The sequence below is a fragment of the Condylostylus longicornis genome, unplaced genomic scaffold, assembly GCF_029603195.1.
Source record: "Condylostylus longicornis isolate FDR11 unplaced genomic scaffold, ASM2960319v2 ptg000004l, whole genome shotgun sequence".
In the NCBI taxonomy this organism is placed as follows: domain Eukaryota; kingdom Metazoa; phylum Arthropoda; class Insecta; order Diptera; family Dolichopodidae; genus Condylostylus; species Condylostylus longicornis.
Genome location: NW_026577973.1, coordinates 20,000,001 through 20,027,067, shown reverse-complemented (window position 1 = coordinate 20,027,067; position 27,067 = coordinate 20,000,001). Strand labels below are relative to the sequence as shown.

The 27,067-nt window shown below is 27.5% G+C and overlaps 1 protein-coding gene across 1 annotated transcript in view; it reads left to right on the top strand.

Annotated features, from left to right (window-relative positions):
- LOC129612189 (homeobox protein 2-like) overlaps positions 1-27,067 on the top strand; it is a 65,986-nt gene that overhangs the window by 14,953 nt on the left and 23,966 nt on the right. The window contains exon 2 of the mRNA XM_055525711.1: positions 26,904-27,067. This exon is cut by the window's right edge and continues 199 nt beyond it. Coding sequence (XP_055381686.1) covers positions 26,904-27,067 — 164 coding nt within the window. The remainder of the gene's footprint in view (positions 1-26,903) is intronic.

Sequence of the window (27,067 nt, the reverse complement as noted above, 5' to 3'; positions counted from 1 at the left end):
GGTATTCTAAAGGTACATAAAATACAAAATTAAACAGAATGACTATTATAAGCCCTTTACTTGGCCTTTTAAAAACTGTTTTTTTAAAGTTCCTATCTTTTTTGGAACAAACTTGGTAAAATAAGAAAAAATTTCATGAAAATTCGTTAAAATCTCTGGAACTCGGAACCGTTTGAGATTTGGCACCCAATCCGGAATAAAAGTTTTACCCATTTTTGATCCTGAATCTGAATCACCCTGTATATAGAACATGAACATTGCAAATCATCGATATAATCGACAATAATCGGTTTTTTAAAGAAACATAGTGCAATGAAAATGGCAGACAACGCAAGTATAAGACTGGTTTTTCTCATCAAACATTACAAATCATTAATTTTGTTTGCCCGTCATTATCAATTCTCATCGAACTAAATGCATGACCAATGTTTGATGTGTAAACGTTAGCCATGAGTTTATTCAATTTCTTACTTTATCTGATTGCTTTCCTTAATTTTTCTGTTGTTTTGTAACGTTTTTGCCAAATATAAAGCTTTAGTATAATTGTATGGCATAAAGTGAATATGTGATAATAAAGATGAATGGGAATGCAATGAGAGCATTAAATTGAGTTTATGTTTTCCTTCAAAATTTAAAAAAGTTAAGATCTTTGGGTAAAATTTACTTACAAAATATTTTTTTTTGTTGAGTAGATTCGCATACGTATAACATAAGGTCTAAGTAATGATAATGATCACCTAAGTATGTAGAAATAATATTTTCTAATTTCCATAATTAGAGCATAAATTTTGCATAAATTTAGGATATACTTATAGGTTATGTCTTATATAGTGACAGACATTTTATAAAAAACTTGCATGAGTTAGTATGAACTGTATTGAAACTTTATTGTGTTAATGAACCGGAAGCTATACTTTCGGGTTATTAATACAATAGAAGTAAAAGGAAGATTTCTGTATTGTTCTGGTATTATTTTATAGGAAATTGACGAGCTCGAAAATTTACAGTAGGGAAGTTGAGGAAACCAAAGAAATTTTCTTCTGGTGAAAAAAAAAAATTTTATTGATTGCAAACTATTTTCGTTGGGATAATTTGAGTCAGGTGTCGATGGAGACATGGAAATGAGAGTAATGAACAAGGTTTACAATGCTTTTTATACGGATTTGTAGTAAAATTTACACTGCATAAATTTAGTTTGATATATTTAGGCATGTTTGAATGAAATATAATAATTAAAAAAAAAATTAATACATGGGCCAAAAATTGCATACCGACTAAAATATTTCTCAGTCGACGAGTTAGTATCTATCAGATTTTTTTTTTTTTGGAATTGAATGCCTTAATCCATTTTCATTGTTTAAAATGTTTCGAATATTTACATAATAATCTGTTCAAAGTATTTCTAAGAAAAATAATATTATTTTAGCAATTTTTAGAAAAATTTCCACTTCAATCAACATTTTACATAGCCATAATGTTACTTTTTCCAATTTTACAGTTATACACATATATGTATATTCAAAGATTTTTTTAAAAATAAAAATTTGATTCAAATAAATTTAATTCAAATTCTGGGAATTTTGTTCTTTGCTTTGCGCAATTTCCTTTTAACTCGATAATAAAACCGTTTTTGAAATTGAAAATTGTAAAATTTTATATTTAATAAAGTTGGGTCAAACCAATGGTTTGTATTGTAGCACTTTTCCCTTCAACAAGTGAAAATACTGCTTTTAAAAACAGTCTATGTATATCCACCACACTATTAAAATTATTTTCATTTATAAACGAAACTATTTCTAGGATTGCATAAATTTAGGATGAACCATTTATGCAGTCTTTGAAATAAAGCAAAAATTAATATAAACAGGGGTTAACATAATGCTCGATTTTAAGGGTTAATTGTGTGAGTTAAGAAAAATAATTATATTTTTTAATGTCATGGAATTTACCGTTAACTTTTTGTGTTTATAGAAATTTGAAAAAACTTGCGGTTTCAGAAATATAAGGTGTCAAAAATGCAAATTTTACAAATTTCAAGAGGCCATAACTTGAGAGGGGGTGGAGATGGAAAAAAATTTTCTTCTAACGAAATGAACTACTTGTTAATGTCTAAAAGCTCCTAAAATTTCAAGCTTCTACAGGCTGGGGTCTAGAAGAAAAATGACATCAAAAATTTGGAAAAAAAGGACTTCAGATAACGGTAAATTTGAACGGCCATTTTGTTTTTCTAAAGTTTAACTATAGTATACCGCGATAGGGGAAGCAAGCCACTGCCTTTCTGCGTTTGCGAAATTTCAAAAATGCTTATGGTTTCATTGCAACAAATAGTTAAAATAGGCCATTTTTAGTGCTTTGGGGGGGTATAACTTCTAGAGGGGGGGAGATAGGTGAAAATTTTGTTCTACGAAAATAAGTTTCTAGTGAAGATCTATGTACGTATTAAATTTCAGCTTTCTATCATTAAGAATGTAGAAGTTTTGTAAACAGACACACGGACGGACGGACGGACGGACGGACGGACGGACGGACGGACGGACGGACGGACGGACGGACGGACGGACGGACGGACGGACGGACGGACAGAGTGAAACTAATAAGCACTTTTTTTCAAAAAATTTTTGGAAAAGTGCTAAAAATAAAATATTCAAAATTTTTATTGAAGATTGCATGAATATGATCGAAATGCAGAAAAATTGACATATTTAATATTAAAATACTCAATTCCGAATAATTCTGTACTTTTTCAATTAATTCAATCCGTCACAAAAATAAAATCAAGCATTGAATCAATATTTATAATAACTGCGATTTGCGACTATTGTTGACTTTTCGATTCACCTTCACGTGATTGTGTTTATGTCTCCTTTCATATTAATTGTTAAGCTTTTTAATTACGTATAAATAAAAAATTTACAATTTCTTCTTTCGCAACAATTTTCTTCAAAAAAACTTTGAAACTTAGTGCAATAGAAAACTTCTATTATTAAATTAAAAGATTCTATGGTGTCACATCCGCACTAGTATCCTTTCCGTATTAAAATCTTATTACTCTTTAATATTTCAAAATAGATACTAAATGACTTGCATATCGATACTTTACTTTTTCTATATTGAACGCATTGTATGTCGCAAGGAAAGTATTGTGATCGCATCAAATTTTACATATTCAGTTTTCAAAGCACATATAGTTCCAAATGACAGAGAAGTGAAAAGAAATTATTTTTGATAAAACTACGGGCAGCATTTCGCTTTATCTGTGTACTTCTGTATTTCAGAAGTGAGACAGAACTGACTTAAAAAAAATTATAATAACTGAGTTTACGTTAATTACAAGAATGGAAGTTGATATATGAGGATTGTGACAATTTCATCCACTTTTGAGGCGTTCCCTATCAACTGGCTACCCCTGGTTTAATAAAATATGAAATATTTAATAAAATTTCTTGCAATTTAAAATTTGTGTTCTATTTTATAACGCCGCTACTATCAAAGATTTTGAAAAATCTTAACCAAGTTTAAATTTCTGATTGTATATATTATATAATATGAATATAAACTAGAAAATTATTTATAATGGTTATTAGAATTTGTAATAGGTGTGTAAGGAGTATTTAAGCAATTTCTTTTAATATATTTTTATTAATTGGAAGAAAAATTACATTTATTAATAATTACCAGAAGTAAATATAACTGGGTACATATTGTGCCTCATGGATGTATGTAAAAATGTGTTGACCACATCAATATTTTTATACCCTGCACTTCGTGAAGGGTATATTAACTTTGGTATGGAGTTTGTAACTACTTGAAGGAGTCACCTGCGGTATGGACATATATATATATTCTTGCTCAGCGTAAAATTCTGCGTTGATTTAGACATGTCCGTCCGTCCGTCCGTCCGTCCGTCCGTCCGATCGCACGATAACTCAAAAACGAATAATGCAATCGACACCAAACTTTCACAAGATGATTCTATTGTGCCAAGGACGAACCCTATTGTTATTGGACCAATTCGGACAACGGGTTCGGGTAGCTGCCATACAACTCAAAGAGTTTATTTTAATTATTTCAAAAACTAATAAAGGTACAAATATAAAATTTTGTATACATGTGTCTAATTATATTCTACATATGTTCTAAAAATTCTAATGAGATAGCTGCACCGGTTCGGGTGGCTGCCATACAACTCCAAAAGCAAATTTTTTATAATCGGCAAAATAATAAAGTCAGATTCATGAAACTTGGCAGTCATGTGTCCAATTATAGGTCAAAGATATTTCTGAAGTTTTGGTGGAATTGCTTGACAGGTTCGAGTAGCTCCCATACAAGTCCAAAAGCTTACTTTAAATATTTGAAAAAGTAAAGAAGTTAGATTCATGAAACTTGGCAGTTATGTGTCCAATTATAGATCAGATATATTTGCGAAGTTTTAGTCGAATTGCTTGGCAGTTTCGGGTACCTGCCATACAACTCCAAAAGCTAATTTTAGATATTTGGAAAAATAATAAAGACAGATTCATAAAACTTGGCAGTTGTGTGTCCAATTATAGGTCAAAGATATTTCTGAAGTTTTGGTGGAATTGCTTGACAGATTCGAGTGGCTCCCATACAAGTCCAAAAGCTTATTTTAAATATTTGGAAAAGTAATAAAGTTAGATTCATGAAACTTGGCAGTTGTGTGTCCAAAATTAGATCAGATATATTAGCGAAGTTTTAGTGGAATTGCTTGGCAGGTTCGGGTACCTGCCATACAACTCCAAAAGCTAATTTTAGATATTTGGAAAAATAATAAAGAAAGATTCATAAAACTTGGCAGATGTTTTTCCAATTATAGGTCAAAGATATTTCTGAAGTTTTGGTGGAATTGCTTGACAGGTTCGAGTGGCTCCCATACAAGTCCAAAAGCTTATTTTAAATATTTGGAAAAGTAATAAAGTTAGATTCATGAAACTTGGCAGTTGTGTGTCCAATTATAGGTCAGACATATCCGTGAAGTTTCTATAGAATGGTTTCACAGGTTTGAGTAATTGCTATACAACAATGAAAAGTGCAGGGTATAATTCAATCGGTTCATACCGACTGAAACGTTTTTACTTGTTTTTATTATTGTCTTGCTATTATTTTTAAATTATTGAGGTTTCGTGACATTCTAATATAATCATAACTAAATACAATTTATTTACAATATTTTCGAAGAATTTAAATAAAATATCCTTTCCAAAACTGTGACATATAAAAAAAAAATAAACCTATTCCTGATCCATTTTAAGTCATGAGTTACAATCATCATCAATTTAAAAAGGACTTTCGATATTTTATTATTTTATATAATGTAGAATATTGTTGGTATGTATGTACGTATGTTATATCATATTTTTTACATAATATACGGACTATTCTATTTTTTTTTGTAATTTTATCCAGAAATTATTGCTCATCATATAAGATTGTCATTTTCATAGTTTGACTTTTACATTTTTTTTATATTATTGTAGCCTAGATCTATATTTATGTGCTATGTGACGAACTGTATAGTATTCTCAAATTCTGGTTGTTGAGGGGATTTTCTATTCAAAATTGTTAAAAGCATCTGCAAAAACAAAAAACACATACATTCATTTCATTATCGTTTTCTTTTATATGGAAAATATAATATTTATTTAAATTGAATCAGAAATAAAATCCAGTGCAAAAGAAAAAAGAGAAACCAAAAAAAAATAAAAAGTTAGCATTTTCAGGACATCAATTTGTCTAGTTGGCTTTTTTAGTTCCAATTTTCCGATTTCCATTTGATTCTTTGCTTTTTTTCCTTTTTTTTATACTATGCTTCACATTTTTTCTCTAATATTTAAAATCTATAACTGATTTGTCGTTCCATACATAAATACAAGACTGTGAAGAAAATCTGAATAAGACCGTGAGAAAGTTAAAATTCGTTTTTGAATTTTGAGTTAAAGAATTTTTGTAGTATTCGTTTTTCTTTTGTAAAGTAAATTTGTGAGGCAAAATGAATACGTCTTCAATCTTTTTAGCATTATTAGTAAATTTTCCTTTAAAATTTCTAGCCTTGTGTAATTTATATATCTAAATGTAATATGTATGCATATTCATACTATACGCAAGGTTCCATTTACAAAACTAGACTAGGATCCATTCGAATAAGTGCACAAATCATTTTATTTAATTGAACTTAAGTTTTTTGATGATTTTGTAAAAAATCATTGTGTTTTTTTTTGTATATCCCAAAGTTTTTTACTTTAACGTTATATTTTTTCCATAGATTATTTTCCTAAGCTAACGACATTTTATATTTTCTATTGAGAATAAACAATATTTTTTAGATCATTGGATACATTTATGTGTTATAATGAGTTTTATGAATAGGAAGAATATATCAAAAAGATATTAATGATATATGTATATAACAATATATATAACAATATATGTATGTATGTATATGTGCTTCAATAGTGTCCTATAAAGAACTTTCATGTCATCAGGGTATACAAATATTGTGTATGGATAACATGAGGCCCAAATAAATAACCAATTTGTAAAATACGCACACGATATATAAATGTGTTGCCTAAGAAGAACTTCTCTAAAATAATTGATATGTTTGCTTATGCAAATGACATGGAAAGTATTTTAAATTGAATAATATCTTTTCCGGTATTAAATTCACTATATTAAGAATTTACTATACACATAAATAGGCAAAACAGCTTTTGAATGAATATTAGAATATTAGAAAATGTTAAAAGTTCGTCACATAATCAGCATTATCGGCTAGGTATTTTAGATAATGAAATAAAATTCTATACTGTGTATATAGCAACATTTAAAATATTTTCAATTGGCAGTATACTATAGTGCTCTCTGATATATGCAATTTTTTAATTGTTTATGGTTAAATTTCTTAGTAGAGTTTGAATTCAAATTCTGAAAATCAAAATAGCTACAAATTTAAAATTGAAGTTACAATGAAATTATAGCATTATATAAAATTTTAAATTGAAAACTTAATATCAATCATATAGCAGACGAATCAACCAAAAGGTATACCCTGGCCAGGTCATTTTAAATATTATACTTAATGTTATATAGCTGTATAATATATGATGTACATATAATGCATATATTTTACATTAATAAAATATTAAAAAATGAAATGTTAAAATGAAATGAGATGTAAGTGATTACTTATAGCTCCATAATATTCGATGTTGAATACCAATGAAAATAAGCTACAAAAAAGTGTCAAAAACCTTTAATATTTAATTTATAGAAAAAACTGCGGCGAGGTTAATGCCTACTCATTGCAAAGACTGAAGTTGCATTCTAAAAACGTCAAACGTCGTCCTTGAAACTCCTAAGTGGAGTAAGAGAAAAAAAACAATTCACTTTGTACCAAGAGATGACGATTTGTTTGAACAATTTTGTTTGATCGATTCAACGAGGAATTTGCTAACGGCAATCTATAATAAATAGCTATCAATTTCAAAGTAAAAACAATCATTTGAATTTGAAAATTCACATTCAATTTTCGTTCCAGTTAAGTTCAGTATAAATATTTAATGTATATCCTACAATAAGCCTGTTGTAGTAACTACCAATAGGTTACAATGTCTAATGTTATTCCTGAAATAAATTCAAAGGGAATTGTCACATTTTTGTTATTTGTAATTGTTTAATCAGCTTACCGATACACACAATAGCACTTACGTTAATTCAATAAAATAATTAATGTTTTAATTTTTTGCTACCCACAGCCAATGAATAATAGATATTTAAATATGTACATAATCGGAAAGGCTAACGAGAAATGCGAAACTCAAATTGAAATAGCAATCACCCAATTAATTCAAATGAATATCTCGAATATTTGATATTTGGTGTATGTATTTATGTTTATGATTGCTGAACTAAAAAGCACGTTAGAAAAAAACTTCAAAATAAAATTTGAACTTTAATTTACATATTTTTTATCAATTAAGCATTTTAACCACTTTTTATCGCTTGTACCTTAATGAAGGGTATAATAACCTTTGTATGGAATTTATAATCAGTTGAAAGAGTTGTGTGTAGTATAAGAACGCATACATATTTTTGTTTTCGGTTAAGACATGTCTTAACCAAATTCTAGTCGGTTTAGACGATGACACCAAAACGAATAAATCAAGCACCATCAAACTTTCATAAATTGCTTCTCTTGAGTAATTCGGCCAATTCAAACAACAGATTCGGATGTAATTCGGATTGTATGGTAACAACTCAAAAAGATTTTTTTAATAATTTCTCAAACTATAATGAAGATATAATATTCCATAAAAATTTAATGGAATGGCTTCACTTGTTCGAATAGTTGCTATACTTGAAAAAATTATAGCAGTCGTGTGCCCAAGTATAGATCTGATATATAAGTAACTTTTTTGTGGAATAGCTTGACAGATTCTAGTGACTACCATACAATACAGATATATCAAAAACAAGTTTTTATAGACAGAATGCCATGGTGCAGAGTATAATTCAGTCGATTAAGACCGACTGAAACGTTTTTATTGGAATTGATTTATGGAAATAATTTTTGATAAAACTTATTTGAAATCTGTACTTCCAACTTAATTTTAAACTAATGCATAGTTTAAACAAATAATTTCCAATCAAATAGATACTTGAAATATTCCTTTCAACAAGATTTAGAAGAATTAAGTCATCATTACTTGAACAACAAATTAAGTCATCAATAAAATTTTAACGAGCATTTTGTGACATGAAAAGTTATTCCTTTTTAATATGGTATGGAATTTTTTATTAGAAGAAACAAAAAACGGAATTACATTTATTTCACTTTTAACTCTTACGAAAATAATGAGTGAAAATATTTCGAAATTACATTTTTTTTTGTTTTTTTGTATCCTTATTTTAAAATAAATTATTTTTTTCCCAATTATTGCAATATTTAACGACTTTATGCTCATAAATTTGGAAATAAGACAGAAAGTTACAAAAAAAATATTATACTTTTAATTTATGTAAATTGTTGAATTAACCATGAACTTTATCTAAATAAATTTGTTATAAGCTCCTTAATAAGTGAAATATAAAATTAACGAGCTGCAAAAATTATAAACTTATTACATAATTTCCATTTCTTGAAATCATAAATTTGCTGAATGAACTTCATTTAAAATTATGAAAAGGTTATAAAAATATTGCGCGAATAAATTTTATATTTCATGTTGTTAAAAATTCTTGCTTTATGATGGTAAAAAAAAAAAATAATGTTATAATCTATTTTAGAATTAGAATTTTTTATATGAAATGAAATTATGTAGGATTGACCAGACCAACTCTGATTTGATACAAGATACTTGTACGAATGAATGATTTTAGGGGTGGCATGATAAATACTATATTAGTTGTGTCATTTCTTTTCTTAAAATGGTTGAAACATAGTTCACATTAACCTTAGGCCCTATAGTTTGAGCGACTTTTACAATATGAGTGAATGATGTTACCATTAAAGCTCATGAATTCTCTGGTTTTTATATAAAAAATAATCTTTCTATGGGAGTTTTCCACAAAACAATATATGTATAGCAGTTCTTACAATTTTGGATATGTGGAAACTTAACAATTTCAATTGCAATCTATTTTACACTTGAAAGTTTAAGTCGTTCATGGTTTAGTACAGGCTTCAAAAAATTTGTGAAATAAAAATTACTTTTTGGGACGCGCTGTTCGATAAATTATATTTATCATAGCAAGCTGGTTTTTAGCTGCTTTCCCAGCTCCAATTTTTTCCTTATTATAAGCAACAAAATTTATTTTAAAATAATTTAAAACACGGATTTTTACGATAAGAATTTTCATAAAATGATCTTAAATGAATTTTGCAAATGTGTATTAGAAATAACATATAGATGCGGATTTAAGTTTAAATACAAATAGGCATGTCATCCTATAAAGCTATGATGACCAAAATTTCGAAATTATTTAAAGTAAAATAATGAGTAAATAATTTACAATCAATAACGAAATTAATCTTTAAGTATGTATGATGAATACAAAAAATGTTTATTCTAAGGAATTTTACCTTTTGAATTTAACCAAAATTGATTTTGAAGCGAGTAGAAAGAATTTTAAAGAAATTAGCCTGAAAGTAAAAATTATAGATCTACTTTTGATTCAATTCAATTAAATCTAAAAAGTATCCTATCTAAATAATTTACGTATATTCATACAATATACAAACCCATGCTCGTTCATACCTTAGTTCCTCGTTCATACCGTTTAGCTTTATTTTGAAAATTCGAAATTGTTTATTTATACCAATCCTTAAGGTATCTTTAATTTGTGGCAAAGTTTTGATATCATAAAAAATAAAAAAAAAACTTTATTTGATTTGACAAATTAATCTCACATTTATACGAAATAGAAAATTGTTTTGGAAGATTATTGAAGGATATTAATGAAATTTCATTTTTTGTATCCTTTGCAATAAAAAATCATACTTAGAGTCCATATCCTTGTTATTTCCTTTACTTATTTTATCAATCGTAGAATATCTGTTTGATTATTATTGTATTATAATGTCAATGGGATATAATTTATCCGAAATTATTGTCAAAAAGGAAATGAGTTTCATAAAATGAACATATAAATTTGAAGGTGCGTTTCAGAGTTCAATAAAGCGAAATGGATTGATGGAATAAAAAACATGTTATTGAAAGTGTATAATTTTTTTTTATAATATTTTGGAAATAAATTGTTTTGTTTATTTTGATTTCGCAGGATTAACTACATATTTTCAAATAAAAGGAAATTAAATTTTTTTCTGGCTTAAATTTATGAAAAATAATAAGAAAATTTTCAGAATTGTTGGAATGATAACGCACAAAAAACAAAAATAAAATTTCTTCCTATTAAACTAAAATTTTTAGTTGGTAGTCACCACTTACTTGGTTATTCTCTCAATTCTTCGGAATTGTTTATTATTTCGTTAACTCTCATTAGAAATGTGAGTTTCCGTGTTAATATATATCAGAAGTTGGAAATGATTTAAGTTACTAAAGTAAAAAAAAGCAAAAAGGTTTTCTAGTGATCACTTTTTGTGTACACAATCTTAAGTGGACTGAGAAATTTGAAATTCAAAATTGCAGTTCTGTTGCTCGAGAAAACTGTTTTATTTTAGATGAAAATAGCTTTAATTAAAATTTATTTTATGAAATTGTTTACCTGTAATCTATACTAAAGCTAACCGTATTTGCAAGTTCACTAGGCCTTGACTAAATTGATCGAACAATTCTAATTGCAAATTTTCAAGTATGTGTAAGTAATTTTTAGCATTAATTGCATAACAATAAGAATTAAATATATTAAGCATTTAATGAATAATTTTTCTGTTTACTTGAACATCAATCTTATTATTGTGGTCCATCTTGACAATTTTAGACGGCATTCTATGCAATTTCAGTTTTCTATATTGGTATTGGCGATAAATTTTAATTTTATATTTTTAGTTTTGGTTCTCTATAGCTAGCATGACGAATAAAAATAAAACTCAATTTTCATTGATTTTTTATCAGCATTACAAGTAATTTTGTTTCTTCTACTTTGTTAATCAAAACCATTTATACTTCGCCTTTTAAATTATGTACTACCTAATTTCCTTTTCACATTTTTTTAAATTAAATTTGCCACTCCCTTATTAATTTTGTATTTTTCATCAAAATTACACATTTCATTTTGTACTTTTACTATAAATTGTAAACCATATAATTTCGGAAAATTACATTTGTTTCTTTGTTTCATTTTTTGTTTCGTAACGAAAAGATTATTGATTTTCTAGGAAGGAAATTAAAATCAAAAACGTTTTACAAAATCGTGCACTTTTGAAAAAATTTAAAAAATGTAAAAATTTTAGTGGACTCTTCATGTTTCGAGTTAAAATTTGTGAACCTGTAAAATTTTTTTTCTAAAATCAATAGAGCCACAATAGGAAATACAAGTAATTCTAAATTCTGGCATTAAAAGGACAAAACAACTTTAAAAAAGCCAAAATTTCGGATGATATTGATTGGATGCAAGCACCAAAATCATCAACTTTAACAAAAGACTTAATTTTTTAAGAATGAATATCTTAAAAACTTGAAAAAAAAGAAAAAATAAAACGTGTATTGGAAATCAATGAAACTTATTTGAAAGTCACATTTGGAAGTTATGTAAACAGACAAAATGAGAAAAAATAGAGTTGACCTTGTCAACTCTGTGATACCCGTTCGAATTTGTTATCCTATGTGCGAATAAACATGTCATAACAGACTATGGGACAGACTATGACTTTAAGTCCCCGTATTACCATACTGATTTATGCAAAATTTCAGTACAGTATTTTTCAAAATACTGTGTGCCAGAATACTATTGAAGTTTTATGGTAGCTACCAGAAGGAACCAAGTCATTTCGACGACTTTTATCAGACACTTTTTCCCTACCAATATATTGGTTTGTATAAAATTTCTTTCATAGCTTCTGAGATATAGCTAAATAAATTTTGAAGTTGTATGGCAGCTACCCGAACCAGTACCCCGATAATGTCCTTATTAAATAGGGTTCTGGCACTTACTACAATAAATCATTTGCCAAAATTTGGTAAACTTAGCTCAATTAGTTTTTGAGTTGTCGCTGGGACGGGCGGACGGACAGATAAAGCTAAATTTACTCAGAATTCGACGCTGATCAAAAACATTCATTTGAGTCTATATCTCAGAGCATTATTTCTTAGTGCTACAAATGGTAAGGCAAATTTAGTACACCCTTCGAACATACGTTCGTACGAGTATAAAAAGTGGATAAACAAAGTGAAAGAATTTTTGGCAAATATGTGCCAAAAAATTTCCCATTTCTTTTGGGCTTTGTCAACTTGACAATTAGCTAATCATTCGACTTAATTCAGTTTATTGAGCAGTAAAAATTTGGTCGCCTCAGAGAGCAATTGATTTGCAAACCATGTATTAAATTTTATACTAGGATAACTATCGCGTATGTTTACTACGGTAATGAATTGAATTTTAATTTTTTCCCTAGTTTCAAATAGTTATAGTTGAAATATCGCTTTGAACAGTATAGGTTGCTTCGATTTTAACAAAAACACAATTACATCAATAGACAGCTGAGCGCGGACGGTGTTTTTCATATTCTAGAAAGAAAGACGAAAAATACAACAAATGTTTTAAATTTAAGAACCAAGAGCACTTCCATACTTAGAATAAAATAAATATCATGACAATGAATTTTTTTAAATTAAATTGTTAGTTATATTTCATTTTTCTTGGTTAGTTAAAATTAAAGATTTAAAATTATTTTTTATTTACATATTTCCCCTTAATTGTTATCAATATGCGTATTTTACTGGGGTCATTAGAGATCTCCCGTAAATAATTGTGTGTTCTTCTTGATGCGCCTAATTTGAGTTGGATGGTATTGTCGCATGTAAGATACAAGAAATCAATTAAAAATAGAAGATATTTGAGTAAATGGTCCAGCAAGTCTTAATTTTTTCGAGCATATTGTCATCACCTTGTTTCACTATTGTTAACATAGATTTTAAATTTAATATAAAATTTTGAATTTATGTTCAAGGTAAATATTCCATAAATAATAGTGCAAATTCTCAAAACTTTGAAATGCAACTGAGAATTTCATTGGTTTTAAAATGTGTTTGCTTTCATAATATCTAACAGATTTTCTCCGATAGATGTAAAAGGAAAATTGCAAAAACCCCCGAGTCTTAGAAATTATGTAAACTCATAAGATAAATGGGCTTACAGCCTCTATATCATATTGTTGTTTCAAAACTTTTTTTTCAATGCTTAAATTCGTTAATAGAACAAGATTCTGTAATATTAATGTAGTAAATATCGTAAAGTACTGATATCCACCAATATATTGCATAAATAATAGAATTTTTAATTAAGATAAAAAAGCAAACAGCATTCATTTTATATGACTGAAAAATATTAGGAAATTGCTTGAAATCAAACTTAAAATTAATATAATTATAAAACAAAAACAATAGAACTAATTCTTAGGACTACATCATATAAACACTGTCTAAAAAGAGTCTACATGTCAATCACATCAAACACAAAGAAGAACAATAAATCTTTTCCATTTGTTTAAAATTTCAAAAACTTCTGCTTTTGTTTTCACTTTGTTTCAAGGTTCTATAAATTATTTCGAATATTATTGATTTCTACTTTATCTAAGCTGTGATTTAATAATTATTTTGGGGGGCCAAAACTTTTTTACAAATGGCGAAAAAGAAATGCTTCTTTTCATTTCCAACTTTTATATTAAATTTATTTGCTCCTATTCCCATTCATTTACAAGGAAATAAGAGAAACGCTGGAAAAATTATTATGTGTGTTCCACTTCAAAAAGGAATAAAAAACCAATTTGGAAAAAATGAACTTAAATTTTTTTTAGGAAAAACAACAAAAAAACCCAAACAGTTTTAAAGTTTGAATGAACTTTGAATGTTTTTTAATGGTTCATTTGTTTCAATTTACAAACAATAAAACCATTTTAATGGAACTTTGTATTGTTCAAACGATACGAATCGAAAACATTAAGATGAAATTTTTGTTAAATTTAAGATTTCTTTATTGGAACGTCTGATGCTTAATGGTTCAATGCATACAAGAAATAAAAAATCTTGAATTTCAGTTAATTTTATAACCAAGGTTCAACTTTATCGATGTTAATAACACTATTGAAGCAATAAAAAATGTTGCCATTCATGATGAAATAAAGTTTCTATATAAATAAATAAGAATTTTTTCTTAACAATTAGAAAACTTAAGAGTATCTACTTGAGTTTTGAAATTAAAATTTTCAAAATTTTGTAAAGGTAAAAATATGAGTAGTCCTTTTAGACAATAAAATTAACATCCAGTCAAAAGATTATCATTTGAAAAAATTTAGTTTAAAAATAAAAAATTTGAATTTCTGATCAACATACTGAAAACTTCAAAAAGCAATCAAGTTCACGAGTGAACATTTATTTTATACAGTTTTCAAACCAATCCCTTGATAGAACATATTTAAAGTTGTAAGTACATATTTTTTACATTAATATGATGGTCAAAATAGATGGAAATTCGGTCCGTTAAAAAATTTAAATATGTTCCTATTACAAGATAATTCCTGTTAATTGTTTGTAACGCGGGCATTTTAACCCAAATATTGGGTGAAATATTCAAAAGAAAAGAATCAATAAAAATTTAATATTCATTAATCTCTACTTAGACCCCTAATTCACTTATTTTATTTTTAGATTTTATTTTTCTAATACTTCTATATAATAATAAGTTTTGGGAACTAAAAAAAGTATTGGTGGTTTCTATAAAATTTATAGCTTTAAATTTATATCAGGTACATCTTACTTATATCCTATAACACTGTTAAAATTTCAAATATCTTAAAAAATTAAATGAAAGTTATACAGAGACTTAGAATGTCAATTCAATAGATTTTGCTATATTATTTTGTAAATTTTATGCAACAACTTGCTCAACTAGTTCTATTCTAGATAAGAGTATACTTATCAAGATATGGCATTCTTGCAGCATCATTAGAATAGCAAATTTCTATGATACAACATAGAAAAATTGGCGTAGAAAATTTTTGATTTAATCTTTGAGCATTCGTAAAGTATTGAAAATGCATTGCAATATTTAATTGCGATTTTATTATCAATCGTATTTAGTTATACGAAAAAAAACACTCAAAAATCTAAATTTTGCTATCAAACAATTTCAGGACAAAGTTTTTCTGGTTTTGTTTTTGAAAAAAAATTATTTCTCTCTATATGTCATAAAGAAACTATTATAATTGTGCAGATGTATAATGTCTCTATTAAATACTAATTAGATAATAAAAATTTATATCGCATAATATTTAAATGGTACTTAATGCGCTAGTAAGTACCCATAAATCTTACTGTCTATGGAATCATAATAATAAAAATCTGATATGGTCAGCACATAACCGACCGCATTGTGTATTGTCTAGTTAAATGAAAGTGTTACAGAATATTATAAAAATGTCTGTTAAATACTTGTTTCCAATTTTTAGGACATTAGTAAGCTTATAGTTAATATACCTAGAAAAATGTAAATTTGGCTCTAAGTAGAGTTTCGCTTTGTGCTACCCGAATTCCCTAAAATGCTCGCCGGTTAGTTTCGGTAACAACCAGAACTCAAATATCAAATTTCAAGAAATTCCATCAATTCGTTCCGTAGATATGGTGGAAAATGTAAAATCGGCCCGCAAATTAGCTTTCCAGCCCTGATCTTTCCAAAAAATTTATATGTTCATTGTTTTAATACAGGGAATTCTATTAAATTTCAATTAAATCGGTTAATTATTTCTCTTTATATACACAAAAATGTATATTTGGCCCGTAGTAAACGTCTAGTTGCCGATGCCTGATTTCTTCCAAAACATACGAATTTTTGCGGACGGTCGAGCTGAGCTTATATATAAAATTTCAAGTAAATCGGTTGAATATTTTCTTCAAAATGTTCAAAAATGTAAAATACGCCCGTTAAAAAGTGCAGGCGTGCACACACAGACCGACAGGTTGCTAAAAAATAGTTTATTTACACTTCCCTACTATGGAGAAGTACGTTCCCACCGAAAACGCGATATGCAAAATTTGTTGCCATCACATAACCTACCTATTGTTTACACAATACGGTCGGTAATTATTTCAGGGTGTTGTTTATTTATATTTAAATAATTGTTTTGTGTTACTCAGATACAAAAATAATCATATTAATAATTCATTTTGCTAGTATAATAAATAAAAAGTCAACAATTCAACACAGAAAGAGAAAATCCAATTTTTTCTCGATATTTATCTTTTCAAATAGTTAATATATATTTATTAATTTGCATAATAAAAACTACGTAAGTATTAAGATAATTAAGGTGGGTAAACTAAGAAATGAAAATGTTCCGCCATATTGCTCATGTAAATTAAAATATCATACATTTAGTATATTTTCAGGAAAATTAGAAAGGAATTCGTTTATGAGTTTCAGTGTATTCATCCATTCGACCATCCATTGTATGTGACTATAATATCGACATCCAGTGTATCTGTCTGTAATACTTCTACACAGTCTTTTTTTACCAAGGCAGCTGAAATTTCATATAACAATAGATCTTATTGGAAATTCTGAATCTATATAGAAGAAAATGTTTGCTTTCACTTGAAATTTATGGCCTATAAAAGTTCGAAAAATGCTGTTTTTGAAAAAAATTTTATCGAAATGACAGACTTCTCTTAAATTTCAAATAATATGTAAAGAACAATGACGAAGGAAAAATAGCCATTTATAAATTTGCCAGTATCCACCACGTTTTCTCTAAAACAAGTTTTATTTTCGCTTGTTTCCACTTGCAAATTATCCTCTTGTTCCAATTTCTGTAAGCACTCTTAAATTTAATTATTTCATAAGTCATCGAATTAGCGATCGAATTCGACCATTGTTGTTAAGTGTTTTTTGTTTTGCTCCTGTCCTAAAAATATTGATTACATAATTTTGATTTATTTAGTGTAAAAAATTTAAATAGAACATTTTATTTTTGTAAATATTTTTCACCTGTTCAATGAAAATGTGCAATTTTTCAAAGTATAGGTTTAATCCAAATTTATTTTGAAAGCCTTTCATAAAGTATTTATCTTTTCAAATAGTATGCAAGCGATTGAATGTGTATAGCATATTTGTACATTACTTAACATCAAAGTATAAAAGCAGTGATCTGTAAACACACGTCCATAACAATTTGATTAGGTTGGAAAAGTATCAAGAGGCACATAAAAGTTGAATTATTTCCAATATTATAATGATAGGGGCTGCATAAGAAGAATGACCCAAATAAAAAATTTTTAACGCAAGGGTAAGTTATACATTGCATTTGTTAACAATAATTGTTTTATTTTTAAAACGTTTTTCCAAGAAAATGCTCTCTAAATTAAGCAACACCTCACAAAATGATACCCTATTTTTTTTTGCAAGATAGTAGTTTCCTATGTTTTCATAGGTCCTATGTTTCCATTCAGTCGAAAATTTACTTTTAAATCGTTCCAAATTTTGTTCTTTGTAAAATTTAAAAATATAAAAACTTATCACTTTAAAAACAATTTGAATCGCTCTGTATCTACTATCAACTTGTCTATAAAAATATTAAAATTTTCTACACAAAAGGATCAATTTTATATTGTTGTTTACAAATAATTCCAACTGTTTGAAGTTTGAAACCCAAAAATATCCCATTAAAATTATACAGCAAGACCCAACAAAGAATAATTAAAAATTATTTTTGTATAGCTTGTAAATAAAAACCCCACCTCCATTAACTATTTCAGATGTATTACATTTCGTTTCGATTATGGGTATGCTAGACCAGGAAAAAAAAAATAATAAAACAAAGCTTAAATCCTTAAAGTGAAACGGTATTTTGACCTCGGACATACGTACATGAAATGACTATAGATACTGTTATAAATAATATTGTAATTAAAATTTATAGGAAAGATGTTACAGCCCAATGGAGCACAAAATAAATTTTGCCATAAAATAAACATCGGTTAGTAAACATTTATGAAAGGCAATTTAATTATAAATAAAAGTAATGGCAATTGTATACACCGTTCTTATATAAAAAAAAAAAACAAAATGGTCAAGTACCGACACGTGAATCTACTTTTTATACCCGTACAAACGTATGTTCGAAGGGTATACTAAATTTGCCTTACCGTTTGTAACGCTAAGAAATAACGGCGTTAGATATAGACTCAAGTGTATGTTTTTGATCAGCGTCAAATTCTGAGTTGATTTAGCTTTGTCTGTCCGTCCGTCCCAACGATAACTCAAAAACTAACTAGTTCCAGAACCCTATTTAAATTGGACATGATCGGAGCAACGGTTCGGGTAGCTGCCATACAACTTAAAAATTTATTTGGCTATGTCTCAGAAACTATAAAAGCTGTGGTATTGAAATTTCACAGAAACGAATATATTACTAGGGCCAATGTGTCTCATAAAAGTCGTTGAAATTACTTGGCTCCTTCTGGTACCTGCCATACAACTTCAAAAGTTATTTGGCTATATCTCAGAAACTATAAAAGCTTTGATATTGAGATTTCACACAAGTGAATATATTAGTAGGGCCGATGTGATTGATAAAATTCGCTAAAATTTCTTGACTCTTTCTGGCAGCTGCCACACAACTTCAATAGTAGTTTGGCACAACCAGTATTTTGAAAAACACATAGTACTGAAATTTTGCATAAATTAATATGGTAATACGGCAGCTTAGTCTGCCCCATAGTTAGTTATGGCACATTAGTTATTCGCATATAGGATAACAAATTCGTACGGGTATCACAGAGTTGACAAGGTCAACTCTATTTTTTTTCTCGTTTTCTGTTGAAGTTTTAAAAATAAACCGGAAAATTTAAAATTTTATGGAAATCTACTGTTCATAATTTAATGGAAAAATTTTAAACAGCAACGTGGAAGATATGACTTGATGGTAAACTCTTGCTGTCAATTGAACTCCTGGCTTATGTGGACAAAGCATAATATCCGAATAATTCAGTAGATTAAATTTCAGTAGAAAAATCTTTTACTTTGCACTTTAAATAGGAATATTAAACAAATTTTAATCAAGAATTTTATTGTAGTGGAAAATAGTATTACACTGTTTGGAGCACAACTTATGTTTTTTTTCAGTAAACTTAAACTAAAAATCCAAAATTAAAAATCTAAACTAAAAATTCATTTTATTTTAAGCAAATCCTGATTCATGTGCATAAGTTTTTTCTCTATAACAAGTATTACATTTAACATCAAATCTATTCAATCTTTACATCTGCTTCAAACAGTTGCTAAAATTTTGAAGTTACTGCTATAGCTTTTGAATTCCGGTTTCCGGTAAGCATTTCAGAATAAAGGTTTTGTAGTAATAAAAAAAATGTTCATTATTTATTTGCTATTAAATATCATTGCCCATTGAATTCATAGAACAGAATTTTAGAATAGAAAAAAGTTTCTATACATTTTTTGTTCAACATCAGCGGTTTTAGAATTGGATTCCGAGAAACTCGAAATTTCCGAGGAAATTTTTATTACATAATAACCACATTTAATTTTTGGTATTCCGCCAAATACCAAAAACTAAAATTTTTTTATGATGCACTTTACTTTGACATATAGAAAGATGTAGCCCAGTTTAGTAAATGGACCTGGCAAAATATTGTTCAAGTATAACAGTAATTTTATAATACATTCGCTGAATAAAATTGTAATAATAATTCAGAAATTGGAATTCCTAAGTCAAAGTCTAAGTATGTGCTACTGCAATTTTGAAATCAAGGCTCTTTAGATTCGGACGGACGAAATTTTGAGAAACTATAATTTTAATATTATAAATTAATAATAATTTATAGTCATCTTGGAGTTTTTATTTAAGGTACAAAAGCAATTTAATAAAATGCATGGTAAAAAAACTTTTTTCCATTATATTCCTTGAAAGCAAAACAATTTCGATTTCGGTTGTTCTTGAAAATATGAAAACTTGAAGACCTCTGTGAGATTTCCACTTTAATTTATTCATTCTGTAAATAATATTTGTTTTTTACTTTTTTATGCATGTAAATCATTTCCATTTCCATTACCTTTACATACATTATGTGAAAGCATACGTGACAATGTAAACCGGTGATAATAAAAATAGACAACGTGTAGTTGTACATCAAATATTCACTCAGTATGACTAAAGGCTCTCATCTAATTTTATTAACCAATGATGCGGCAAAAAAAAATTTAAGTGTGTTTAACCAATGCAAATTTCTTTATGCTTTGTACCGAATTAGACTATTTTTAAGCTTTTTTTATGTTGCACAACGCATAAATTTCAAATAAATTACGGTACTTCAGTGAGTCTTAATAGAAAATGTAAAATTTCATGTTTTATGACCGGTTGCAGAGTTTTAAAGCGTGAATATTGGTGTTATTGTATTGTAATTGAATTGCGTGTAGTTGATGTGAAGAATTTAAATAAAAATTTCAATACTTTTAAAAGAAATATATTTCCGCATTGCATTCAATAAGGAGGTTATAAGGAGGTTACAATAAGGGTGGTTATGAGATAGCGCCAAATTTCGGTTGTCGAATTTTCGTTGAGAACGCACTTCTCTATTGTAGGGAAGCATATACAAACTATTTTTAGAGAGATGTCGGTATGCCAACGTGTGTGTCTCAAGTTTGACTACAGCGATTTTGAAGATATTTCGTATGTGAGTTTATTTTGAATATAGCACGGATTGACTAACTTTTGAAATGTATGAGACTACGAGAGCAGGATCTTTTTGCGTGCCGATTTTAAAAATTTGCGTATATAAAGAGAAATAATAAACTAATTTTCTTCAACGATAAAATGTTAAAAGAATGGGATGTTAAAACAATGAATCTCTAAATTTTTTGGAAAGATCAGAGCCCGGAAACCGAACTGGGGGCCGATTTTGCATTTTTTACCATATCTGATATGCTAACCACATCAGATTTTTTTTTTACTGTAAGGATAAAATTTTGTTTGTGAAAGTTGCCAAAATCTTATTTTTAGTGGAGATTTCGTAAGAAATAACTTTTTAGTTTGATTGGACATGCTACACTTAATTTCCTCAAGCATATGTATGTATAAAACTCTCTTCCGTATACCAGATCTTTTCCTAACTGAAACTCCACTTGTTTTCAATCTACACAGAAGTAAATGAACCCTACCTTCATCTTATAATAAAGGAAGTGTGATAAGTTTTTTAATTTTTTAATAAAGTAAGCAAACGAGCTGGTATTTTTCCAATGTAATAGAATTTTAGCGTAGAAAAATAGCTTGTGGACACTACCCACAAGAGGGAAACCTTTATTGCTCTAAAAATTTTCGGTTTTCTGTTGTTGCTGAAATTGGCAATCTTTATTAAGAACAAAACAAAAATTTTATAAATATTCTGAAAATTTATAGTAACTGATATTGCGGTTTGGTATTTTTTTTTTATATGTATATAGGAACTATTTTCACAATATTAAGAAAAAAATTAAACTAATTTATTTCCCGCACAAATCTTATTTAAATCAAAAATTTTAAACTACATTATAATTTTGTAAATCTGTTATGTCATTATGTGTAAATTAATTAATCGAAGTCATAAAGCCCACTAGTCAAACCCCATGAATAACATTGCATATTTTATATTTAAAAATAAAAATGAAAGCAATTTCTTATATTTTTTGTTAATAGCCAATAAAAAATAGTTTCCTAATAAAAAAAAAGTTGTATAAAAAAAAAATTACAAACAAATTGATTTCAATAATCACATTCTATCTCAAAAGTTTTTGAAAACATGCCAAAACAAAAAACTTCGAAAAGGAAAGTTTCTCAGCAATTCGATGAGTCCTTATAAACTAAAATAAACTAAAAATTTATAAAAAAAAAAACAGAAAAAGTTTTCTTACAAGTTTTGAGAATTTATTCACAATCTCATAGAGTAGAAAGTTCCAAATTCAAATAATTATATTTTTTTGTAGAGGATGCAAAATACATACCAATACTCGTATTCATAGATCTTATACCAGTTAAAGGAAAAATATGATTTCAATTCGGAAAAATACAAACAGAACATTAATAATAAATGTTGGTTTCTGTACGTATGTGTAGGTACAAATATTATCTAAGAATAACTTATTTTATTCTAAGTATATTGGAAGAAAACGAAGAACTTTTTAAGGAAAAAGGACATGAGAAGTTTTCACTTAGAAAACTATGTCGTTAATAATGTATAAGAAGTACTTTTCATGAATAGAAAATTCCTCTAATACTATCGTCATGTGTTCGTCATAAAATACGAATAAAAAAATTATATGTGCACTTGTATATACAGATGTATGTATATGAATGATTATTAACAAAACTTTCCCTACTTTGTACAATATAGCTGTATTATAATTACAGTGATACATTCATGTCATATATATGTTTCGGGAAAATATGGGAATCTAGTGTTTTGTTTTTTGTTCTTAATGTTGAGTTTTATAGCTATTACACTCCAGATGACCTTGGTACAAAAACTTTCTAATATGATTTTTATAAATATTTATAAGAAATTATTAATTTTTTTACCACAGTGTTGTTATTGTAGTTATAATCAAATTGAATCAAAGAATAATTTAATTGTGTTCTCAAAGTGTTGGGTTAATAAATTTTAGAACAATTTTTATAAAACAAAATGAAATACTTTTAAAATTTTCTATTTTCAGTAACAAAATAACACAATGATAGCATACTTTGCCTATTCAAAATTCCGCCTATATCAAGTTATATTCATTTCATGTAGTTTGAGATCCTGTACTTATGGACGGCTTCCGGATTATATACCTGTGGAAATTAGAAGTATTTCAGAAAAGATAATAAACTGACAATAATTTTTTAATGTTGTGCAGTTAGAGAAGTAAAATTTTTTTAATACTTTTCAAGTTTTTTTCTATCTTTGCCAATAGCAATTTCAGTTTTATGTGATATTGAGTGCATTATACATTTCTTTAACTAGAGCACTTTTATAACAAAGGGTGTTTTGTTCCGATAAGATTTGTAAGCTATAATCAAATTGTATTCCGAAAACAGCGAAAGAAAATTTTACATATTAATTAATTGAAAATAAAAATTGAAGATTAAGGTTAGTAAATCATGTTATTTACTTCACCTTTCTTAATATACTATTGAACATAAATTGCAATAAAACGTTAAATCCAATGCAATTGAAGTACAGTGCGATGCGTTCATAGTAACATACCATGCATGAACTAAAAAACAAAAGTAACTTTTACGCTTTTCTTAATATTATTTTGTATTTTGAACTAAGGTAAATATTAATAAAATTTATTTACCATGACTCGTTCCTTGATTACTTCATCCATCTTATTTCTTATGAGAATTAACAATGAATATAAGCAACTACACGTTGTACTAGTAATTAGTACTAACAGATTTTTATTAACAAAAATTTAAAATTTTTATTCTGGTCAGAGTCATCAAGCAATGAACAAGACGCTAGGACAAGAATTTTGTATTTGAAGGCGGGTCAGTTTTAAGTAAATCAAAATTGAAAGAATATTCTTCTTCAAAATGTAGCATCCCCAGGTGCTATTTATAATTATATTTACATTTTTACCATTAAAATTCAATTCCATATTAGCAACACTTCCTTTAATTTTTTTATATTGCATTATTTTATCACTGCTCAAGATTGTTATCTAAAATTTTTACTGGCCCGCATAAAATAAGGGAGGTTATGTAATGGCAATAAATTTTGCATATTGAGTTTTAGGTGGGAACGCACTTCTCCATAGTAGTGAAGCGTAAACAAACTATTGTTAACCGATTTTTATAAAATTTTATATTTAAGTTTGTTTTGGCTATGTCACAGATTAATTAACATATAAAGAGAAATAATCAACTAATTTCCTAGAAATTTAATATGTATTTAAATTTGGAGCATTAAAACAATTAACATATACATAAATTTTTTAGAACGATCGGGGCTTGGAAACCATACTTTGGACCGATTTTACATTTTTTACCATATCTACGGAACGGATTGATGAAATTTCCTGAAATTTAACATTTGAGCTTTGCATGTTACCGAAACTAACTGGCGAGCATTTCAGGGAATTCGGGTAGCACAAAACGAAATTCTACTAAGAACCAAATTTACATTTTTCTAGGTATGTTAACCAAAAGCTTACTAACTCCCTACAAATTGGAAAGAAGTGAATAATTGGAAGAAAACACTTTCACTTAACTAGACAACATCAAATTTTTATATTTGATTTAAATTTAATTTGCCTGATAACAGCAATTAACTAAAATATGTTAATATATAACTAAATTTAATTTTTTAAAAATTGTGTACGGTCTTGCCCAGCCAAAAATAAACAACATAATGAACATTGTCGTCATAACAAAATAATTTGGCCCTATTATATATAAAATTCTATTTGTCTGATTAAAAACGTAGAAGGTTTTATGTACAGTTTGTATTGTTTTTGGGATTTAAAAAGTGTATGTTAAAACCTTTTTTACCTAATTTATCTCGAAACAATGCGTAACAACACTATTAATCATGTTGAAAATGAAATGAGATACACATATGGATTCGCCAATCAATAGAGAATTGTCATATTACTATGATATATGCGTCATTTTTTGCAAAAATGTTAGAATCTTTTTGCTCTAAAGTCGTTAGAATTTAAATTTGGAACTCATTTAACTTATAATTACAGGTTGGTATTTGAAATTTTTAGTTCGGTTACCAAACCAATCTATTGTGTGCCCGATTCCTGACGCATTCGACTAGTTGAAAAAATTGAACAACCTCAATCGAAATTAAATAACGTTGAATTTCTATTAAGGTAAAGTTTTTCGAAAGGCATAATTGAAAAAAATTAAATAAAATTTTCTTATGCCTTGATAACAAAAATATATTTAAAAAAATCAAAAGAATAAATTTTTAATTAAGTTACAAAATTTACTTTCTTGTGTGTTATTATTTACTCATTTAATTTTTTATTCATTTATTTTAAACGATTAACGAAAAAATTTTAATTTATACGGCACAAAATTTGAATTTCATGTTTTATAAGAATTTTATTGGAATTACATACCTACAAACATAACAAAGTATACATATGTACATGGGAAAGCAACTCAAATCTTCAAATTGAGTAAATTTAATATTGTTTGTTTTTCAGAAAGTCTTAAGGGAATTTTCTTGCACACAAGCAACCGTTTTTAAAACTATTTTCAAAACAAGACATTGGAATGAGCCATACGAAGATATGTTCGAATTATATAATAAATTTGCCTTAACTTTTGTATGCTAAGAAATTATGATCTGAGATATAGACATAAGTGTATCTTTCTGGCCAGCCTCGAATTCTGCGTTGATCTAATCATATCAGTTCGTCTGTCAGAACGGTAACTCAAAAACTAATTGAGCTAAACTCATCAAGTTTTCGCAAATGATTAATAATAATAAATGCAGAAACCCTATTTAAATTTGATGTGATTGAGCGAAAGTTTTTGGTTATATCTAAGAAATTATTGAAGCTTCAATTATATCGAAAACTTGATATTATATCGAAATTTGAAAAAGCAAATATCTTATTTGATCTATTATGAACAATAAAAATCGTTGAAATTTTTTGGCTCTACACGAGTACAGTACACGAGTACACTCTACCTACTCTCGTTTTTAAAACTTTACATAATTTTTTGAGTTCTATAGGTTCGTGTTGTATATTGATATTACGACTTTTTTACCATTTCATTATTCGGACCCATTAAAGTAACAATGTAAAACATAAGTCAAAAGATAAAACTTTTCTAATACTATTTAGATTGTTTACTCATATCAGTATGTAACTTAGTTCCCGAAATGAGACATTTTCTTCCAAAATTATTGGTTTTGGTATAAAACATAACTACCTTTGCATAATCGGATTGAGCATCGCAAATGATTTTTTGTGCAGCATGTCAAGAGTTTGGGATGACTTTAGTTGTTTTGCCTTAATTGTATATACGCCTTTTTCATTTCCATCTGCAACCAATAAAAAATTCATGATTTTTTTTGTAACTCTTGGAACTAAGGTTAATTATTATTAATAAAAAATTAATTAAAATTCAAATTTTTCCAAATTGCATGCACATACTTGTATACGTACGCTTACTTTATACAAAATATGTTTCAAATAAAAAACAATTTGCTTTACAGAAAAGAATATAAAACGACCAGAACGTAAAGCATACGGTCGGCTTAGTATGGATTCTGATGATGCAATATCAACAACAAAAAATATAATGGATGATGGAAATACAGATAATAATTTTCATTTAAATAATTCAAAAAAATGTCATAATAATTGTAACAATAATAAC